The sequence below is a fragment of the Heptranchias perlo genome, chromosome 29 (genome assembly GCF_035084215.1).
Source record: "Heptranchias perlo isolate sHepPer1 chromosome 29, sHepPer1.hap1, whole genome shotgun sequence".
Taxonomy (NCBI): Eukaryota; Metazoa; Chordata; class Chondrichthyes; order Hexanchiformes; family Hexanchidae; genus Heptranchias; species Heptranchias perlo.
In genome coordinates, this window is record NC_090353.1 from 6431448 (window position 1) to 6450809 (window position 19362).

At 43.2% G+C, this 19362-nt stretch overlaps 1 protein-coding gene across 11 annotated transcripts in view; it reads left to right on the forward strand.

The window, feature by feature from the left end:
• The window catches only part of eps15l1a (epidermal growth factor receptor pathway substrate 15-like 1a), a 332219-nt gene that overhangs the window by 129517 nt on the left and 183340 nt on the right, over positions 1-19362 (forward strand). For 10 of the 11 annotated variants that reach the window (XR_010957886.1, XM_067968026.1, XM_067968036.1 and 7 more), the window contains exons 12-13: positions 5398-5483; positions 17571-17643. Coding sequence is in view for 10 of the 11 variants with exons in the window: in XM_067968026.1 (XP_067824127.1) it covers positions 5398-5483; positions 17571-17643 (159 nt within the window). In the remaining variant the exon portion in view is untranslated. The remainder of the gene's footprint in view (positions 1-5397; positions 5484-17570; positions 17644-19362) is intronic. The other variant, XM_067968028.1, reaches the window with a different exon arrangement.

Sequence of the window (19362 nt, forward strand, 5' to 3'; positions counted from 1 at the left end):
CTGTGTCTCTGTCCCTCTGTGTGTGTGTGTGTGTCTCTCTCTCTGTCTCTCTTTTTCTCTCTCTCTCTCTCTCTCTGTCTCTGTCTCTGTCTCTGTCTCTCTCTGTCTCTGTCTCTGTCTCTGTCTCTCTCTCTCTCTCTGTCTCTCTCTCTGTCTCTCTCTCTGTCTCTCTCTCTGTCTCTCTCTCTGTCTCTCTCTCTCTCTCTCTGTCTCTGTCTCTCTCTCTCTCTCTGTCTCTCTGTCTCTCTGTCTCTCTCTCTGTCTCTCTCTCTCTCTCTGTCTCTCTCTCTGTCTCTCTCTCTCTCTCTGTCTCTCTCTCTCTCTGGAAGTGCCTGCAGTCGCTGCACTTCATGGATTCTCTCACTTCAGTTTCTGCATTTGTTCTCGTTTGTGAAGTTACTTTTTCCCTCTCGTTTGGAATTTTATTTGAAGACTTGTTTTTAAACTCTGATCTGTTTCCTGTTTTGCAACTCTGAGCTTACTGCAACAAATGCTGCCTTTTCACTTGTATATTGGAGACACTACTTGCTTTGCGAGTGGTCATGATGTGGAGATGCCGGTGATGGACTGGGGTTGACAATTGTAAACAATTTTACAACACCAAGTTATAGTCCAGCAATTTTATTTTAAATTCACAAGCTTTCGGAGGCTTCCTCCTTCGTCAGGTTCACATCGTTCACCTGACGAAGGAGGAAGCCTCCGAAAGCTTGTGAATTTAAAATAAAATTGCTGGACTATAACTTGGTGTTGTAAAATTGTTTGCGAGTGGTGGCATTGGACCTGCTTTGCACGGAGTGGCATTCACGTCAGTACGCATCCCAGACAGTCTGGTGCCGTGCCATCTGATTGCCGTTCCTTGGCATTGGGCAGGTTGGTATTGAGCTGCTTGACCTCCTTGGACCAGGCAGCCCTATCCCATGCTGCAAGGCTCTTCTTCCCTGATCCATGCCAAACTTGACAGCTGAAATGCTCTTGGCTGAGGGACAGGTTGGTGCTGGCAAGGCAGCAAAGTGGGGAATAATATAAATGGTGTTAATTGTCAAAAGGATAGAAACTCTGAGGGAACAAGCCTTGCCCGTAGCACCTAGACAGAGTCATTAATCAGGGCCGAGACCCACGTGGCTTGACATGAGTTGGCTAACCTGAATCCAGTAGAAGGGCTGCAGCTGCAATAACTGCATTGCTATGAGCACGAGAGATGTAACTTTTCATAGTATGTTACAGCACAGGAGGTGGCCATTCAGCCCATCGTGCCTGTGCTGGCTCTTTGAAAGAGCTACAGCTGAAAGGAAAGATTGTGCGCTGACCCGGTGTATTCCCCATTGATACTGTGGTATTTATTTATCAGACTTGTTTGCTTGCAGTATATAGACCAAGTATCAGAAAATATGTACAGCTAGCAAAATGTAGAGCTATAACCTTCGTGTAATTGCATCTTTTCTCGGAATCTGGTCTGTGGTGTGTTTATTCACCCACTCAGCTGGATGTTTCCATTGCAAAACATCAACTAATTTTTCAATCACAATCAGTAATTGCATCAAATTGAAATTCTGAATGTAGGTGGTGAACAGGAGCCTTCTCCAAAAGCAGTACCACCCTGGCTTTAGTGCGGAGGAGAGCAACTGTGCTGTGTCAGTGGGTTTCCTTTTGTGTCATAAAAGAAAAAGCACCTCCCGTCTTTTCCTGGGGTCATGAACTCACACTGGGTGCAGTTTCTCAGGTGCTAGTCACCGGGCACTTGCCATCTGCATTCCATGTGCTCGCCTTGACATTGTGTTGGTAGGCTATTCGGTCATGAGAGGCATTACACTTGAGCCTAAACCTATCCTTAACCTGACGTGTCTCATACAGAATTTCATGGATAGCCGTTGGGGTGAGAATGGGCTAATTCCTTTATTCTTGGTGGCCAGGAGTGCTGAGACAAATAATAGCATGTCTACTGCCACCTCGCAGCAACACAGCACAGGCCTAGGGATTGAAGCTGAAACCTTCTGGAGTGGTTTCTCACTGGGCAGTGCCTTCACCTATTGAGCCACCTTGATAGTCGTTTCCTCCTCGAAGGAAGTATTGTCTGTAGTGGAAGATGCCCCCGTGGTAATCCACATTACCCCTCTTTCACCTGCTGTTACACTCTGTACTTTGATGTGGCCAATATTCACCAACCCCCACTACATTTCTGTTTAGCAACTCCTGATATTTCATGCTCTTCCCCCCCCCCCCCCCACCCCCAAAACCCACCTTGATTTTATTTTTGCCCCCTCCTTGATTTTTCCCCCCCCCCCCCCCCCCCACACCCCTCAACTCTCCTCGCCTTCCTGGTGGAATGGTCCTAAGTGAAGCGATTTTGAAAGTGGTTCTCATTGGCTTTAGGCCCACAGCTTACACTGCCTGTAATTAAGCATTAATTGGCAGCCTCACTCAAAGGCCATTGAGGTGAATGGTGGTGTGGGAAAGGGAAGGACCGCAGTGCTGCAGGCGGAGATAGGATACAGATAGGTTAAGTGAGTGGGCAAAAATTTGGCAGATGGAGTAAAATGTGGGAAAATGTGAACTTGTCCACTTTGGCAGGAGGAATAGAAAAGCAGTATGTTATTTAAATAGAGAGAGATTGCAGAACTCTGAGGTACAGAGGGATCTGGTTGTCCTGGTACATGAATCCCATAAAGTTAGTATGCAGGTACAGCAAGTGATTAGGAAGGCAAATGGAATGTTGTCATTTATTACAAGGGGAACGGAATATAAAAGTAGAGATGTTTTGCTACAGTTGTACAGGACATTGGTGAGACCACCTCTAGAATACTGTGTGCAGTTTTGGTCTCCTTATTTAAGAAAGGACATAATTGCTTTGGAGGCGGTTCAGAGAAGGTTCACTCGACTGATTCCTGGGATGAGGGGGTTATCTTATGAGGAAAGGTTGGACAAGTTGGGCCTGTATACAGTGCAGTTTAGAAGAATGAGAGGTGATCTTATTGAAACATATAAGATCCTGAGGAGACTAGAAGGGGTAGATGCCGAGGGGATGTTTCCCTTTGTGGGAGAGACTAGAACTAGGGGCCACAGTTTAAAAATAAAGGGTCTCCCATTTAAGACGGAGATGAGGAGAGTTTTTTTTCTCTCAGGGTCGTGAGTCTGTGGAACTCCCTTCCCCAGAGAGCGGTGGAGGCAGGGTCATTGAATATTTTTAAGGCTGAGTTAGATTGATTCCTGATTAACAAGGGAGTCAAAGGTTTTAATAGGTAGAGGTCACAATCAGATCAGCCATGATCTTATCAAATGGCAGAGCAGGCTTGAGGGGCCGAATGGCCTACTCCTGTTCTTAATTCGTATGTTTGTATGAGATGGCCATCTCAGATTGGGGCCATGGTACCTTGTTGTGGCAGTGCAGAGGGAACTTTACTCTGCATTTAATCCATCCTATACCTAGACAAAAGAGTGGGAAATTGCTGCGCACGCTAGTACAGACATCCTGACTTTGATTAGCAGAAAACTTCACCAAGCAAAAGCACGTAAATTAGAGCATGGGCAGTGCTGTTAATTGGAACTCACTGTGAAGTGACTGGCAGTGTTAACTGTATGTGATGGATCAAAAGGCAACCTTTTGATCCCGATTTCATGTTATCTTTAAAGAGAAAAGATTGGTTAAGATTCCGATGAACGATCTACACCTGAAACATCAGTCTCTCTCTTTGTAATTACTGGTGGAAACATTTTCAGCAGGAAGTGTCATGTAATGACCATCTCGAACAAGACAAAGACCAGCCATGTCCTGTTGACCTTCAATGGCACATCATCGCTGAATCCCTAACCATCAACATTTTGGGGGTCACCATTGACCAAGAGCCGAACTGGACCAGCCAATATATCAACACACTGGCTACAACAACAGGGTAGAGGCTGGATACTCTGTGATGACTCCCTCAAAGCATCTCCACCATCGATAAAGCTCAAGCTGGGAGTGTGATGGAATATTCACCACTTGTCTGGATGGGTGCAGCTGCAACAACACTCAAGAATCTCAACACCATCTAGGACACAGGAGTTCACTTGATCGGTGCCCCTGCCACTGGAAGCAATATCCAATTCCTCCATTACCGGTACACTGTGGCTGCAGTCTGTACAATCCACAGGATGCATTGTAGCAATTCACCAAGGTTACTTTGACGACACCCCTCCGAAGGACAAGAGCAGCAAAGTCGTGGGGACAGCATCACGTCCAAGTCACACACCATCCTGACATGGACATATATCACCGATCCTTCATCGTCACTGGGTCCCTACCTAATACTATTGTGGGAGCACCGTCATCTCACGGACTGCAGTGGTTCAAGCAGAAGCCCGACCACCACCTTCTCAGGGTAACTAAGGATGGGCAATAAATGCGGACTTGCCAGCATCACCCAGATCCTGAGAAATGAGAAAAAACTATTTACAGCATAGAAACAGGCCATTCAGCCCATCTGGTCTGTGCCAGTGTTTATGCTGCACACGAGCCTCCTCCCACCCTACTTCATCGAACCCTATCTGCATATCCCTTGCATCCCTTTCTCCCTCATGTGCTGATCTAGCTTCCCCTTAAATGCATCTATTATATTTGCCTCAACTAGTCCTTATGGTAGCACATTCCACCATTCTTACCACTCTTTGGGTAAATAAGTTTCTCCTGAATTCCTTATTGGATTTATTTGTGACTATTTTATATTTATGATCTCTAGTTTTGGACTTCCCACAAATGGAAACATTTTCTCTACATCTACCCTATCAAACCCTTTCATTATCTTAAAGACCTCTATCGGATAACCCCTTAGCCGTCTCTCTTCTAGAGAAAAGAGCCCCAGCCTGTTTAGTCTTTCCTGATAAATATATCCTCTCAGTTCTCGTATCATCCTTGTGAATCTTTTTTGCACCTTCTCCAGTGTCTCTATATCCTTTTTATAATATGGAGACCAGAATTGTGCACAATACTCCCAAGTGTGGTCTTACCAAGGTTCCACACAAGTTTAACATAACTGGATTTATGGAACTAATAGAATATAATGTGGCTATTTTTAAGTTCACAAGTTTGAGAATTTCACAAGACAAGGTCTAAGACATGTAAAATAATTGAAGGTGTCTCTGTTTGAAGTGTGAGGCAGCAGTCCCTGCTTTTTGCCAACAGAGGGAACTCTGGAGTTGAAGTAGCTCACTGGGAGTCTCTAGTGACATAAACCTGACACTGCATTAATGTAGAACTAAGCACATCTACATTCACTGAATCAGTATTATCTACTCAAAATAATTGGTCAGCTACTGATGAACTTGCTATGTTTTTAACCCGTACTGTTTTTGTCACATTTCTGCTGTACTTTTATGTTAGCTGCCTTTACTATGGACTTTTCCATTTTTCTGTTTTCCCAATAGGATAGCACAAGCTCGGTTGGCTCGGGGGATTTCACTGGCATCAAAGAGCTGGACGCAATTAGCAATGAAATCAGCGAACTGCAAAGGTGAGTATTTCATGAATGGCAACTACAGCAGGCTAGAGTGGGTTTACATTTCTGTCAACTATGGGATCAAACTGTCACACAGCAAGAGAGAAACATGCACAACTACTCAAAATATAACTACAGATATCTGCTATGTGTCATCTTGCAAGTGAATTCTTTCAGGGTTTTAAAAATAACACTTACAGGGCTCTCCCAGGTCATTAGGTAAATGCGCAGCATGGCATGGTACTGAGCTACATGGACTGGGTAGGTCCCTGGTTTGATTGTTGGACTGGCCTGCCTGTGCTCGCTCACTTTCTTATATGTGAAGAGTGGTCGCTCGGGTGAGGGATTTGGAGGGTGTGTATATTTTCCAACACAAAATAGTGGATTAAAGGGGACAGCTCACGAGGGCAGTTCATGCCACAGCCACTATCTTGGTCAAACTGTAGCCATATGATGGCTGCCCATGATGGGACACAGTGTATCCACTCTCCAGGAAAGTCTGAAGTCATACGTCCTTAAAGGAACCCACACATCATTTTTCTCTGGTTCTTGTGTGAAGTTAATTTTATTCCTCACATAGTGTTTTTATTTTGAGTCATTTGGATGCACCAGTTGTATTTCTGGTCCAAATTATATATCACATGGTATCCACTGGCACTGCTGAAACTGTCTCTCTTTGTTTCTCACACTCTTAATTCTTTCTGTCTCCCTCTTTCTGGTCTTCTACCCTTTCTCACACTTCTCATTGACTGAAACATAGGAACAGGAGTAGATCATTCAGCCCCTCGAGCCTGTTCCGTCATTCAATTAAATCATGGCTGATCTGTATCTCAACTCCATTTACCTGCCTTGGTTCCATTTCCCTTAATACCCTTACTAAACAAAAATAGGACTGTGTATGTTATAGGGAGTAACAAGCTGTTGGGATCATGAAACTCTCATACCATGGAAAGAGCAACTAATTGAGGATGGACAGGATGCAGTATCAGATTTTTATAGCTTTTTCTCTTGACTAACACCGGTTTTGCTTGTTAAGATCTGTAAGCTGCACCTTTTCCAAATTCTGTTCTGAGGTGTGTACTCAAGGGGCTAACAATGACTTCACTTGTAGTTAACTGCTTACTACATTTAATGTGGGCCCATGCTATTTTGCCAACTAAAGCAACCAATATCTTTACAAATACAATAATACTAGTTAACTCCCCATATGCAATGCCAAGAGAGATTAAGACCAAGTTTGTGATTCAGGTCAAGCAGGGTGGGAGGAATAATTGGACTGATGGGGGATGGGGAGGAGGAGGCCTGCATAAGTTCCCAGTGGAGGTTGGGAGCACCTGGTGAACACTGAGACTGGGTGGGGGAGGGAATTACTTGGTTTCCTATTTTATTTACAAATCGAATCATGTTTGGAATTTTTTTTGAGCGTGGAATTGTCGCAGACCCGCCCGCCGTGGGACTGCGGGCCCGCCTGCCGTGGGACTGCGGGCCAATTCAAACCACCACTTGAAAATTGCAGCTATTGTTCAGGGCCCTAATTTTACGTAACATTTTAAATTGCTTAATCCCTAGCACAGTGCCAAATCCAAGTGTAACAAGTATTGTATGGAACTCGGTAACTCACCTACCGATTTTAACATAGTACGTGAGGCGCAATAATTGGCAAAATACCAAAGCTACATAATATGTAAAAGTTAATTCAGTGCGAAGCTATGTAGTGGGTCAGTTACCCTGTGTAAGAAGGGCGTTGGATTGAATTCAAGATTGTCTATAAATTTGATAAATTTTGATTTCCCCCCCCCCCCCCCCCGCCACCGCAAACAAAGTTCAGCTATTCTGTCCTCTCTCAAATTCTGTATACGAATTAGTTCCTTGAGCAGAGAGTAATACTGAGTTTCTTGTTCTGATCTCACAGCAGCAGTGTGTTTCAAAGTCCTGCTAACCTCTTAGGAGTCAAAACCAGTATATCTGTTAACTCATTGATACAGAATATCCCAGGCAAACTCAACAATACATCATGCATATTGATAAAATTAACAATAAGGATTTGATGCCGCAAAATACAATGGTGAATATATGGGAAGATCTGCAAATTTTCAATTGTAGTCAATTAAGTCAAGGAAACAAAACCACTTTAATCTTTCTATCAAAGGCACAATCTGATCTCAGAGTGAAACAAGCAGTTTATAGTTTGTTGTATAGGGTTAGACAGATACTCTGGAGTTTTGTGAGGTTATTTTTTGGCTTAGGGAGATACTGTAGAAACTTCCCTCAGGAGATTAAATTGAATTAAATAACATGACAAATCTTCATTTATATAGCACCGTATCATGTCTTAGACCTATCTCAAAGCCTTTGATATATGATGAATTACTATTGAGGTGCAGTCATTGTTACCATAGAATCATAGAAAGTTGCAGCTCAGAAGGAGGCCATTTGGCCCACTTGTCCGTGCCGGCCGAAAAATTGCTATCCAGTTTAATCCTACTTTCCAGCACTTGGTCCGTAGCCCTGTAGGTTACGGCACTTCAAGTGCACATCCAAGTACTTCTAAATGAGTTGAGGGTTTCTGCCTCCACCACCCTTTCAGGCAGTGAGTTCCAGACCCTCACCACCCTCTGGGTGAAAAAAATTCTCCTCGGCTCCCCTCTAATCCTTCTACCAATTACTTGAAATTTATGCCCCCTGGTCACTGACCTCTCTGCTAAGGGAAATACGTCTTCCCTATCTACTCTATCTAGTCCCTTCATAATTTTATATACCTCAATTAAATCTCCCAGTTGGTAGAAGCATTAGAGGGGAGCTGAGGAAGCAGAAACCCTCAACTCATTTAAAAAGTACTTGGATGTGCACTTGAAGTGCCGTAACCTACAGGGCTACGGACCAAGTGCCAGAAAGTAGGATTAAACTGGATAGCAATTTTTCGGCCGGCACGGACAGGTGGGCCAAATGGCCTCCTTCTGTGCTGCAACTTTCTCCCGATAGCCTCCTTTGTTCCAAAGAAAACAACCCCAGCCTATCCAATATTTTCTCATATCTAAAATTCTCCAATCCTGGCAATCTCCTCGTAAATCTCCTCTGTACTCTCTCTAGTGCAATCACATCTTTCTTGTAACGTGACCAGAACTGTACACAGTACTCAAGCTGTGGCTTAACTAGTGTTTTATACAGTTCTAGCATAACTCCTGCTCTTATATTCTATGCCTCGGTTAATAAAGGAAAGTATCCCGTATGCCTTTTTAATCACCTTATCTACCTGTCCTGCTACCTTCAGGGATCTGTGGACATGCACTCCAAGGTCCCTCTCTTCCTCCGATTTACTGTGTACTCCCTTGCCTTGTTTCCCCTCCCCAAATGCATTACCTCACACTTCTCTGGATTGAATTCCATTTGCCACTTTTCTGTTCAACTGACCAGTCCATTGATATTTTCCTGCAGTCTACAGCTTTCCTCCTCACTATCAACCACACTGCCTTTTTTCGTATCATCTGCAAACTTCTTGATCAAGCCCCCCACATTCAAATACAAATCATTAACATATTCCACAAAAAGCAAGGGACCTAGTACTGAGCCTTGCGGAACCCCACTGGAAACAGCCTTCCAGTCGCAAAAACATCCGTCCACCATTACCCTTTGCTTCCTGCCACTGAGCCAATTTTGGATCCAACTAGCCACTTTCCCTTGGATCCCATGAGCTTTTACGTTTTTGACCAGTCTGGGACCTTGTCAAAAGCCTTGCTAAAATCCATGTACACTACATCAAACGCGTTGCCCTCATCGACCCTCCTTGTTACCTCCTCAAAAAATTCAATTAAGTTAGTCAGGCACGACCTTCTCTTAACAAATCCATGCTGACTGTCCTTGATTAACCCGTGCCTTTCTAAATGACGATTTATGCTGTCCCTCAGAATTGATTCCAACAATTTGCCAACCACTGAGGTTAGACTGACTTGACCTATTACTACTCCATCTATCTCTTTTAAACAACGGTACAACGTTAGCAGTCCTCCAATTCTCCGGCACCACGACGGTAGCCAGTGAGGATTGGAAAATGATGGTCAGAGCCTCTGCTATTTACTCCCTTGCTTCTCTTAATAGCCTGGGATACATTTCATCCGGGCCTGGCGATTTATCTACTTTCAAAAATGCGAAACCCCTTAATACTTCCTCTGTCACTATGTTTATCCCATCCAATATTTCACACTCCTCCTCCTCAACTACAATCTCTGCATCATCCCCCTTTTTTATGAAGACATATGCAAAGTATTCATTAAGAACCATACCCACATCTTCTGCCTCCACGCATAGGTTACCTTTTTGGTCTCTAATAGGCCCTACTCTTTCCTTAGTTATCCTTTTGCTCTTTATGTATTTATAAAACATTTTTGGGTCTTCCTTAATTTTACTTGCCAGTATTGTTTCATGCCCTTGCTTTGCTTTCCTAATTTCCTTTTTAATTTCACCCCTGCACTTTCTATACTCCTCTAGGCTTTCTGCAGTATTGAGCTCTCGGTGTCTGACATAGGCTTCCCTTTTTTGCCTTATCTTACCCTGTATGCTCCTTGACATCCAGGGGGCTCTAGATTTGGCAGTCCCACCCTTTTTCTTTGTGGGAACATGTTTACTCTGAACCCCTTGAATCTCCACCTTGAATGTCTCCCACTGCTCTGACACTGATTTACCTTCAAGTAGCTGTTTCCAGTCCACTTTTGCTGAATCACTTCTCAGTTTAGTAAAATTGGCCTTTCCCCAATTTAGAACTTTTGCTCTTGTTCTATCTTTGTCTTTTTCCATAACTATGCTAAATCTAACTATATTATGATCACTACTATTAAAATGCTCTCCCACTGATACTCCTTCCACCTGCCGAGCTTCATTCCCTAAAACTAAATCCAGAACTGCCCCCTCTCTTGTTGGGCTTGCTACGTATTGGCTAAAAAAGTTCTGAATGCTATTTAAGAATTCTGCACCCTCTATACCTTTCACACTGTTTGTATCCCAGTTAATATCAGGGTAGTTGAAATCCCCTACTATTACTGCCCTATTGTTTTTGCACTTCTCAGTAATTTGCCTATATATTTGCTCTTCTATCTCTCTCTGACTGGGGGCCGATAGTACACTCCCAGCAGTGTGACTGCTCCTTTTTTGTTCTTTCACTCAACCCATATGGTCTCATTTGATGACCCTTCTAACATATCATCCCTCCTCTCAGCCAATTGTTTCTTTAACCAATATTGCCAACCCCCCTCCTTTTTTTATCCCCCTCTCTATCTTGTCCGAAAATCCTGTAACCAGGAATGTTGAGCTGCCATTCCTGCCCCTCTTTAAGCCATGTTTCTGTAATAGCTAAGATATCGTACTTCCGCGTGTCTATCTGTCTTATTCACTATACTCCTTGCATTGAGGTATATACCATTAAGCACTGCCAAACTCCTTTGTTGTCTAGTTTCTAACCTTTCTTTCCTCTGCCTTCCAAACTCACTTACTAATTTTCTGCCTTCCATTTCCAGCTCTGCTTCTCTTCCTTCTGAATATACACTCAGGTTCCTAGCCCTCTGCCAAGCTAGTTTAAACCCTCCCCAACATCACTAGCCAACCTTCCCGTGAGGATATTGGTCCCAGCCCCGTTGAGGTGCAACCCGTCTGGCTTGTACAGGTCCCACCTCCCCCAGAATCGGTCCCAATGCCCCAGGAATCTAAAGCCCTCCCACCTGCACCATCTCTCCAGCCACACATTGATCTGCTCTATCCTCCTATTTCTATACTCACTAGTGCGTGGCACCAGGAGTAATCTGAAGATTATTACCTTTTGAGGTCCGGCTTCTTAATCTCTTTCCTAACTGTTAAGGAGGCAAATGCAGCTGTTTTACACATAGCAAGATCTGACAAACAGTGATGAGTTGAATGACCAGTTCATCTGTTTTTGATTGTGGTTAAGGGAGGAATGTTAGCCAGGACTCGAGAGCTCCCTGCTCGGCCAATAGCGCTGTGGAATCTTTAATATTCACTTCAACAGGCAGACAGGACCCTGGTTTAATGGCTCAATTGACACCTTTGACAATGCTGCACATGCTCGGTACTTTGCTGGAGTGCTGAGCTCGATTCTGTGCTCAAGTGCTGGAGCGAGGATTAAATCCACAACCTTTTAGATGAGATTGCAACCAACTGAGCAAAGCTGACAGTATAAATTGGGTATCAACGATGAAGAATTGTACATCATTGGAAAGAATAGGCTTGCTAGATCAAAATTGCCTTTTCTCAGTCTATCTTTCCTTGCGTTCTTCAGTTTTGCTTTTTAACTTTTACTGTGACATTTGCAGAAACTTTACAAACATCCCTTATTCAAAGGGTTAACAGCCCTGTGTCTCATTCCTGATAAAGTTCTGGGTCCACATGCAATCCACAGCCTAGAGTGGGGTCTGCACGTCTTCCCTGCCTTCCTAGCACGCACTCAGGAAATGACCCGTCCCATCTACTCTTATACCGGAGACTCCTCCCCTTACCATGATTTGATTTTTGACCACTGCCCAAGCTCGTGACACTAGTTGTGTGAAGCAATTGTCTTAACGGCCCTGGTGACAGGTGGTTCTCCTTTTTGAGAGGCCACGTTTTCAAGCAACATTCATTTGGAGGGCAGGGTGTAAATCCTTTCTGGAACAGACAAGAAATAAATCAATTTGTTTCTATGTTCCTATGAAAGTTGTAGTGCAGGAAAACAGCCTACTTGTTTTCATCCATTTGTATATCATCTTTCCCTCATCTGCTAATTTCTGTTTTATTCCCTTTTTAAAATTCGCTTTGTTCACCAATTGAAAATCCGAAGCACCTCCAAGACTGTTAGCCAAAACAAGTTGTTCTAACTTGATATAGGTCAGTGGTGGGGACACATTTAGAATGTTGTGTGGTGTGTTGGGTTTCCAGCCTTCAGAGGGACACTGATGCATCTTGCAAGGTCAGAAGAGTGGCCAGATTTAAAGGGTAAAGTAATGAGAAGAGACTTCAAGAACTGATCTTGTTTTAATTAGATGTTTGAGAGATGACAGTCAGCTTTTATAAAATGCTATTGGAGTGGATAATGTGGATGAAAGGTTATTTAACTTGGATTATAAATGCAGAGCTAGTGGATGGAAATATAAATTGCACCATTCCAAGTAAGATGCAAAAACAGAAAATGCTGCAAATACACAGCAAGTCAGCCAGCATATGGTATAAAAAAAGAGAAAAGATCTTAATGTTTTGGGTGTTAGACTTTTGTCAGAGCTCTATTTGATGAAGGGTTCATCTGAAACACTAACCTGTCTCTCTTTACAGATAGTGACCGATCTGTGTATTTCCAGTATTTTCTGTTTGTATTTAAGATTTGCAGCATTTTTTTTATTTTACATTAGCATTCCCTTCCCAGAATTGTAGATATCAGGAATGGATTCCCGGTAATAGCAGGTAAGGCTGGGCCAAGTAAACTTCTCAGGTTTGATTTGTCAATTGGGTTTCCCTTTGGAGGACATGTCTTTGATAGACTAAATAGGAAAATTGGAGCCCACATATTTATAGAAACAGGGAGAAGCATTAGTTTGATAGAATTCAGTGGGATTAGTAGAATTAAAGGCAAAACAGGAACAAAACTGTAAATTCACATGTCTCTTTTCAAACTGAAGTCCTCCGGCTGAAGGATTCTGTGAAGGCAGCAGACTTGTATTCTTTTTGGATTCGATTCACCAGCACATTTTTCTACTTAATGAGTTGTCTGCAGTGATAGCACTGTTCTTCCTTTGGGTAATTGATGCTGCCTTTCAGGTGTTGGAATATCTATTTGCAGGAGGCCCCCAGGAGTGTGTCGGTATTTGTGAGGACTGCTCTAGATAGAGAACTTTGAAAACTATTAAAATATATAATTTTACATTTAAAAAAAAGTATAATAGTTAGGATAGAAATGGAATTAGGGTTTGAAAAGATGAATGCAGGTGGAATCAAGTGGGTTGTGTGGAAAATTATGGTTTCTGATCTGCTGGAATCATGGGCGTGTCTTGCCAAGGAGTGTGACTGGCCTAGGATGTTTGGTTAGGTTTATATTCAGGAGTTGTATCTTCCTCCCCCCGCTTCTCCAGGTTCTCCTCCTCCCTCCCCCCCCCCCCCCCCCCCCTGACAAACCCACTTCTCCAGGACTCTCTTCCCTCCCCTTCTCCCCATATCTCTCCAGAACTCCTCCTCTTCCTCCTCCCCCCAACCCCCATCTGCCCTGAAGGTGTTGACTCACTGGAGAGGCAATGTTCAGTGAGAAACGATTGTCCCCCACTACTTGTCCCAGAATTCCTGCGCACTCGAGGACTGTCGGCATGGATTAGGGGTGGGAAAAAGTCTGCAATTTCTCTTTTCCACATGGCTAAACTAAGGGCAGTGCACCATATTGAAATATTACTGAGTGATGCCTTCTGATTTTCGGTTTCTCTAAGAGTTGCAACCTTGCACCCTTTGGATTGTCTACGTGTTGTGATGATTTGGCATCCCACGTGAGATCTGAGTTCGAACAGCTGTCTGCAGCAGCAATCAATATTGCAAGCCTGAGAGAAAATTATACGAATTGCTTTTTGAGTGTCACTTTTGAACACTGCCATTTTTTTGCAATGCTATGATTGGACCAAATGGGATCCGTGTGACTGAAAAGTTCATCTGTCATTAGTCCATGATATCTGGTGCTGAATGTTGCCGATAACCACATGACTATTTACATGGTAACCATTGCTCGTTGGATTTGAACACTGTGACCGGTCCATGCAAAAATGTGACTGTAAAATCTTATCTGTCATTGGCCTTTGGTATTGTCAGCTCTGGTAACTATGTGACCATTTCCATGGTACCTGCTGCTCACTGGTCCCTGGTAACCAGGTGACCATTTCCATGGTACCTGTTGCTCATTGGTCCCTGGTAACCAGGTGACCATTTCCATGGTAACCATTTCCATGGTACCTGTTGCTCACTGGTCCCTGGTAACCAGGTGACCATTTCCATGGTACCTGTTGCTCACTGGTCCCTGGTAACCAGGTGACCATTTAGATGGAGATGAGAGAAGAATTACAGACAAATTTAAAAAAAACATTTTGTCATCAACTAGTCTGCTTTAAATTGTGTCCCTGTACCAAGCTTTTTATTGTAATATATTCCTGTGCAGTTCATTAATAATTATATTGCATTGGAATGTACAGGACCAGAAAAGACCATTGGGGTTCATCTGGCCAGTCCCAGTGATATGGAGAAAACGCCCTGTCTAATTCTATACACAGTAGGCCCACCTGACTGGATTAAATTGAATTGGGGTTCAACTTGATGAAACCTGTAAACACCAGACTGCAGTTGTGTGGCTCGTGCAGCCATTTTCCCTTCCTGGCATGGAGATGACTTCATCTCTCTGATCCACATAGAATATGCCTTTGGTCATCTCTCCGTACGGATGGAGATTATCCACGTAGAGTATGCCTTTAGTCATCTGTTGAGAATACAGATGCTGAGTCAAGGTTCATGGTAAGCATATGCTTGAGTGTGCAGCTAATGCAATTCAACTCCTTTTAAGCATTGTACTTCTGTGAATACAGTTGTAAACATTTATTGTTAACATATTTTATGCCATTCAAAATTGTTTGCTGAAAAACATTGTAAACTGTTGCCTTGCAAATAAAACCAGAAGTTTTTGGATTGTAAATGTTGTATTTTACATTAGATCTGAGAAAGCATGTATTTTTTGTACTTTTTTTTGACTTGATGTCATACAAAAAATAAACTCAAAAACCAGAAGGCGAGCACTGCAACCAATAACCCTGCAAGTTCACCATCTGGAGTCTAGTGCGTGCAGTACTGTGTACATAAAATAAATTCTCCGCTTTGTTTGCATATAATTCTTGTGAGCTGTACAGAAAAATATTAAGGTTTGATGGAGGAGATGCAGTTTAGAGGAGATTTTGTTTTCATGTTTCTCTATCGAATATTTTGTTAATGCAGAGAGCTGTTCAAACTTAGGGGCCATAAATCATTCTGGTACACCTTCAATCAGGAGATGGGATCACTGTGGTATTTACACTGATCAGAAAAGGATGTGATCGCAGCTTTTAGAGAACCTGAAAAGCAGAGGGTCCAAGTATTGTTACAACTCCTGGGCAGTGCTGCTCTGAAACCACACTTAGAAATCTCGCAGTTGGTGCTGTAGGGAAGCTCATTATCGCACAATAACCTTGACTTGTATGGACTCTGAGTCCTCTGCCGAAGTACAGGCGAGACCAGTGGGTAGAACTTTCCTCCAATGCTCTCTTTGCTAAAAGCACTCATCGTGCAGTTCCACAGATGTTGGTAGCCTCCTGGCATGTTATCTAAGTGGTTATTCTTTGTGTGAAAGGTGGGACATTGTGTGTCAGCAGGCAATTTAACAATAGGGGCATCAGCGCCCTTGTATGAAAAAAAGTTACAGTGTGCTACAAAAGTTACTTTCTCAGGTCCTGGTGCAAACTGGAACATGTTGCATTAAATTGCGCAGTGCTTACAGATACATACATTGGGGGTATTATGGCCTGCGTCGACACGGAGTTGGGTTCGTGAGAACAGCGAGACCAGTCAGCTCCAGCGCAAGCCCATCTCTCCCTGATATTGTCTTCCGCAGCACCAGGCAAACTGCAAATCACTCGAGGAATGATTGCAAGGAGGCTGTAAACCTGATAGTCACAACTACTACCTGCAGCATAGCGAGAGAGAGAGAGATAACCAAGTCTAATCCTTCACTGCACGTAGCTGACCCCTTACCGGTGGAACTGCAGCCAGCACCTGCATTCATTTTGGTTGAGAAACTTCTTAAATTTAAAAACAAACCCAACAGGATGACTGGCTCCTGGTGATTGGCAGTTATATACGGTTCATGCAGAGTTTCTTGTAAACGATTTCTGTGAGCCCAAGAACCACAGAAACCGCATCTGGCTGAGCTGCTCTTGTGGCTCACACCGCACTGGAACACATGACCCGCAGTGAGTTGCCTTGTTTGGAAACAAACATTGTTTTACGATGGGCTCTGTTTTGAAATGTTAACGTGAGCCTGTTCGTATTCTAAAGCGCAATGATAAAAGTGCAGATAAATGTCAAACATGTAGCTCCCCTGGTGACTGGGTGAATGCACCACTTGGTGAGCCACACACACCAGTGGGGTCCCAGCTTTATTCGTAGACCTGTGAAAGTTTAGAGAAATATTTAGAGAAAGTTTGCCCATGTGACATTTTTCTGGCTGTTTTCCAAGGTTTCCTCAGGAATTTATGGATTGGGTTAGAAATTGTTCATTCACTATACATGATCACCTGCATTAGTGAATCAGTTCTTGGGAAGGGAAGAGAGATTAAGGTTGTGTAAGCCCATTTAATAGGTAGTATATTTTTTTAATCTGTTAGGTATCTGATAAGCCTGGAAACTCGTGTTTAAGAGACTCCAAAGTAAACTAATGAGATCCATATGAATACAGTTCACGTTTGCCTGATATTGGCAAACTCCACTTACCTCAGTCCAAAGCAATAAGGCATTCCTACTCTACGTAGGGGGTGCTGCAGGAGTTTAACCTGCTAAAACTGCATTTCAGCACGTTACACCTGCAAACTTCTTGCTGCTTGTTCACCTGCTTTCAGACCGCTAGAATCTTCTCCTGAATCTTACTATGGATTTGTTTTCATTATTTATTTTTGCTATGTGGATGACATTGGCAGAGCAGTTTTTATGGCACGTTCCTAGGTGTGTGAAGGAATTCAGCATTAACGACATAGTGAGGAACTGGAGTTATATGCCGGCCAGATCAGATAGGGGCTGCAGACTCTCTTCCTTGAAGTGGATTAGTGAACCAGTTAGGTTTTTACAACAATCCGGCAGTTTTCACTTCTTTTCTGGTGCCAGTCCAGAAATTACTAGACTTACTGAATTCAGTTTCACAATTTGAACTGTTGGGATTTATTATTTGAGTTATTGAGTCAGTCTTGACTATAAATTAACCTGGGTATCTTGTTGCTCTACTGTGTATTCTTTCCAAACAGTCGTTCGTTTTTTAAAATGTTTTTATGGATACGTAGAATGCTGATGGTATGTTTGTTACAGGGAGAAGTATGTACTAGAACAGGACATCAGAGAGAAAGAGGAGGCCATCAGGCAGAAAACTAATGAGGTACAGGTAGGTGTGTTGCCTTCAATGGGCTGATGGTCATGGACTAATAGGAAATTGTTTCAAGTTTAGAGTACCCTGTGCAATAACCTATCCATCCCAGCCAAGTCATCAAGGGGACTCGCTGAGCAGTGGCCAATCATTGTCTTTGGTGTGCCCAACTAATAGCTATGGGCCACTTGGTCGTCTTCATATCCCCTTCCCTGGGGGATACAAGACATGGAGAAACCTAAAGGGGAAGGAATAACAATTAGCAGCACGTCACTGACAGTAATATGTACTGGCAAAGTTCTGTCCAGTGCAACGTGCAAAGGATTTGTTTAGACAAGTCTCTACAAAGCTGAAGTCCATCCAAGACTTGAATACTGCCCCCATACCTGAGGAGACATTTGCACTAGATATAAATAAGCTTGTGAAGGTGATCCCCATCTCACTTCTAGCCTTCAATCTTCCTCTGTCGCAGCCTTTTTTTTTACACTCTCTCTCTTTTGCTGCTCTGAACTTTCCCCCCTTGTTTCCCATGAGCTGGAAATACATTGTTCTGTCCTTGTCTCTAACAGTTGAAATCAAAATTCAACACAGTCTTGTACTCGTAATTCATTCTTTCCTAGGACCTCAAAACTGTAGAACTCATTACCTCCCTCACAGTTTCTTTCCTCTTATTGTATTGTCTGATGATTGCTTCTTGGTTTATCTCGTGTCTCTTTTTAATCTTGAATGTCAGTTTGCCTCATTGGGAGCACTCTTGCCTCTGAGTCAGGAGGTCATGGATTCAAGTCCCATTCCCAGCATTTGAGCACATGGTCGAGGCCGGCACTTCACTGCAGTACTGATGGCATGCTGAGTTGTTGGAGGTACCATCTTTTGTTAAACCAAGACCCTGTCTGTCTGTTCAGATGGATGCAAAAGATCCCATGACACTGTTGGAAGAACTGCAGCGGAGTTCTGTCAGTGTTCCAGCCAACATTTATCCCTCAATCAACACCACCAAAACAAAGCAGATTAACTGGCCATTTATCTCATTTGCTGTTTGTGGGACCTTGCTATGTGCAAATTGGCTGCTGTGTTTGTCTACAGACCAGCAGTGACTATACTTCAACATTAATCCACTTTGAAGCACTTTGGGCCATCCTGAGGAAGGTGCTATATAAATGCAAGCTTTCTTTAATGGTGTCCTGCACAATGCGCTTTGGCAGTTCACTTTCACCTAGGTTTCTCAGCTTGAGCAATCACAGTGTCCAGTAACTGGTTGACCTGTCAATGTGATGATTTGAATGTTTTGAGTTATGTAGCCATCATTGACAATGCTGTGAGCTTTAATAAGTATCACCTCAGTCTACCAATAACTGGACAGTGAACATACTGCTCGGAGAGGGCTTTATGCAAATGAATGGAAATTGTGCCATTGACTGTAACCTGTTAAGGGACTTGAACAGGGCCATCAGAGATCTGTAGAAACTTAATTCAAAATTCTTAGCCAACAAAACCAAAATCTTCACAATTGGAGGTTTGGATTCTGCTGTCTAGAAAGAAAGTACGTACATTCATTTACTTGCTGCTTTTCACATCCTCAAGCTCTTCATATCTCATGATTCATGACTATGGTCAGAGTGTGTGGAGTCAGAGGACAGGTAGCAGAATGGATAGCAAACTGTTTTCTGTTTTGTAGCCAGAGAGTAGGGGTTAAGGGTAGCTACTCAGACTGGCAAAAGGTGAGAAGTGATGTTC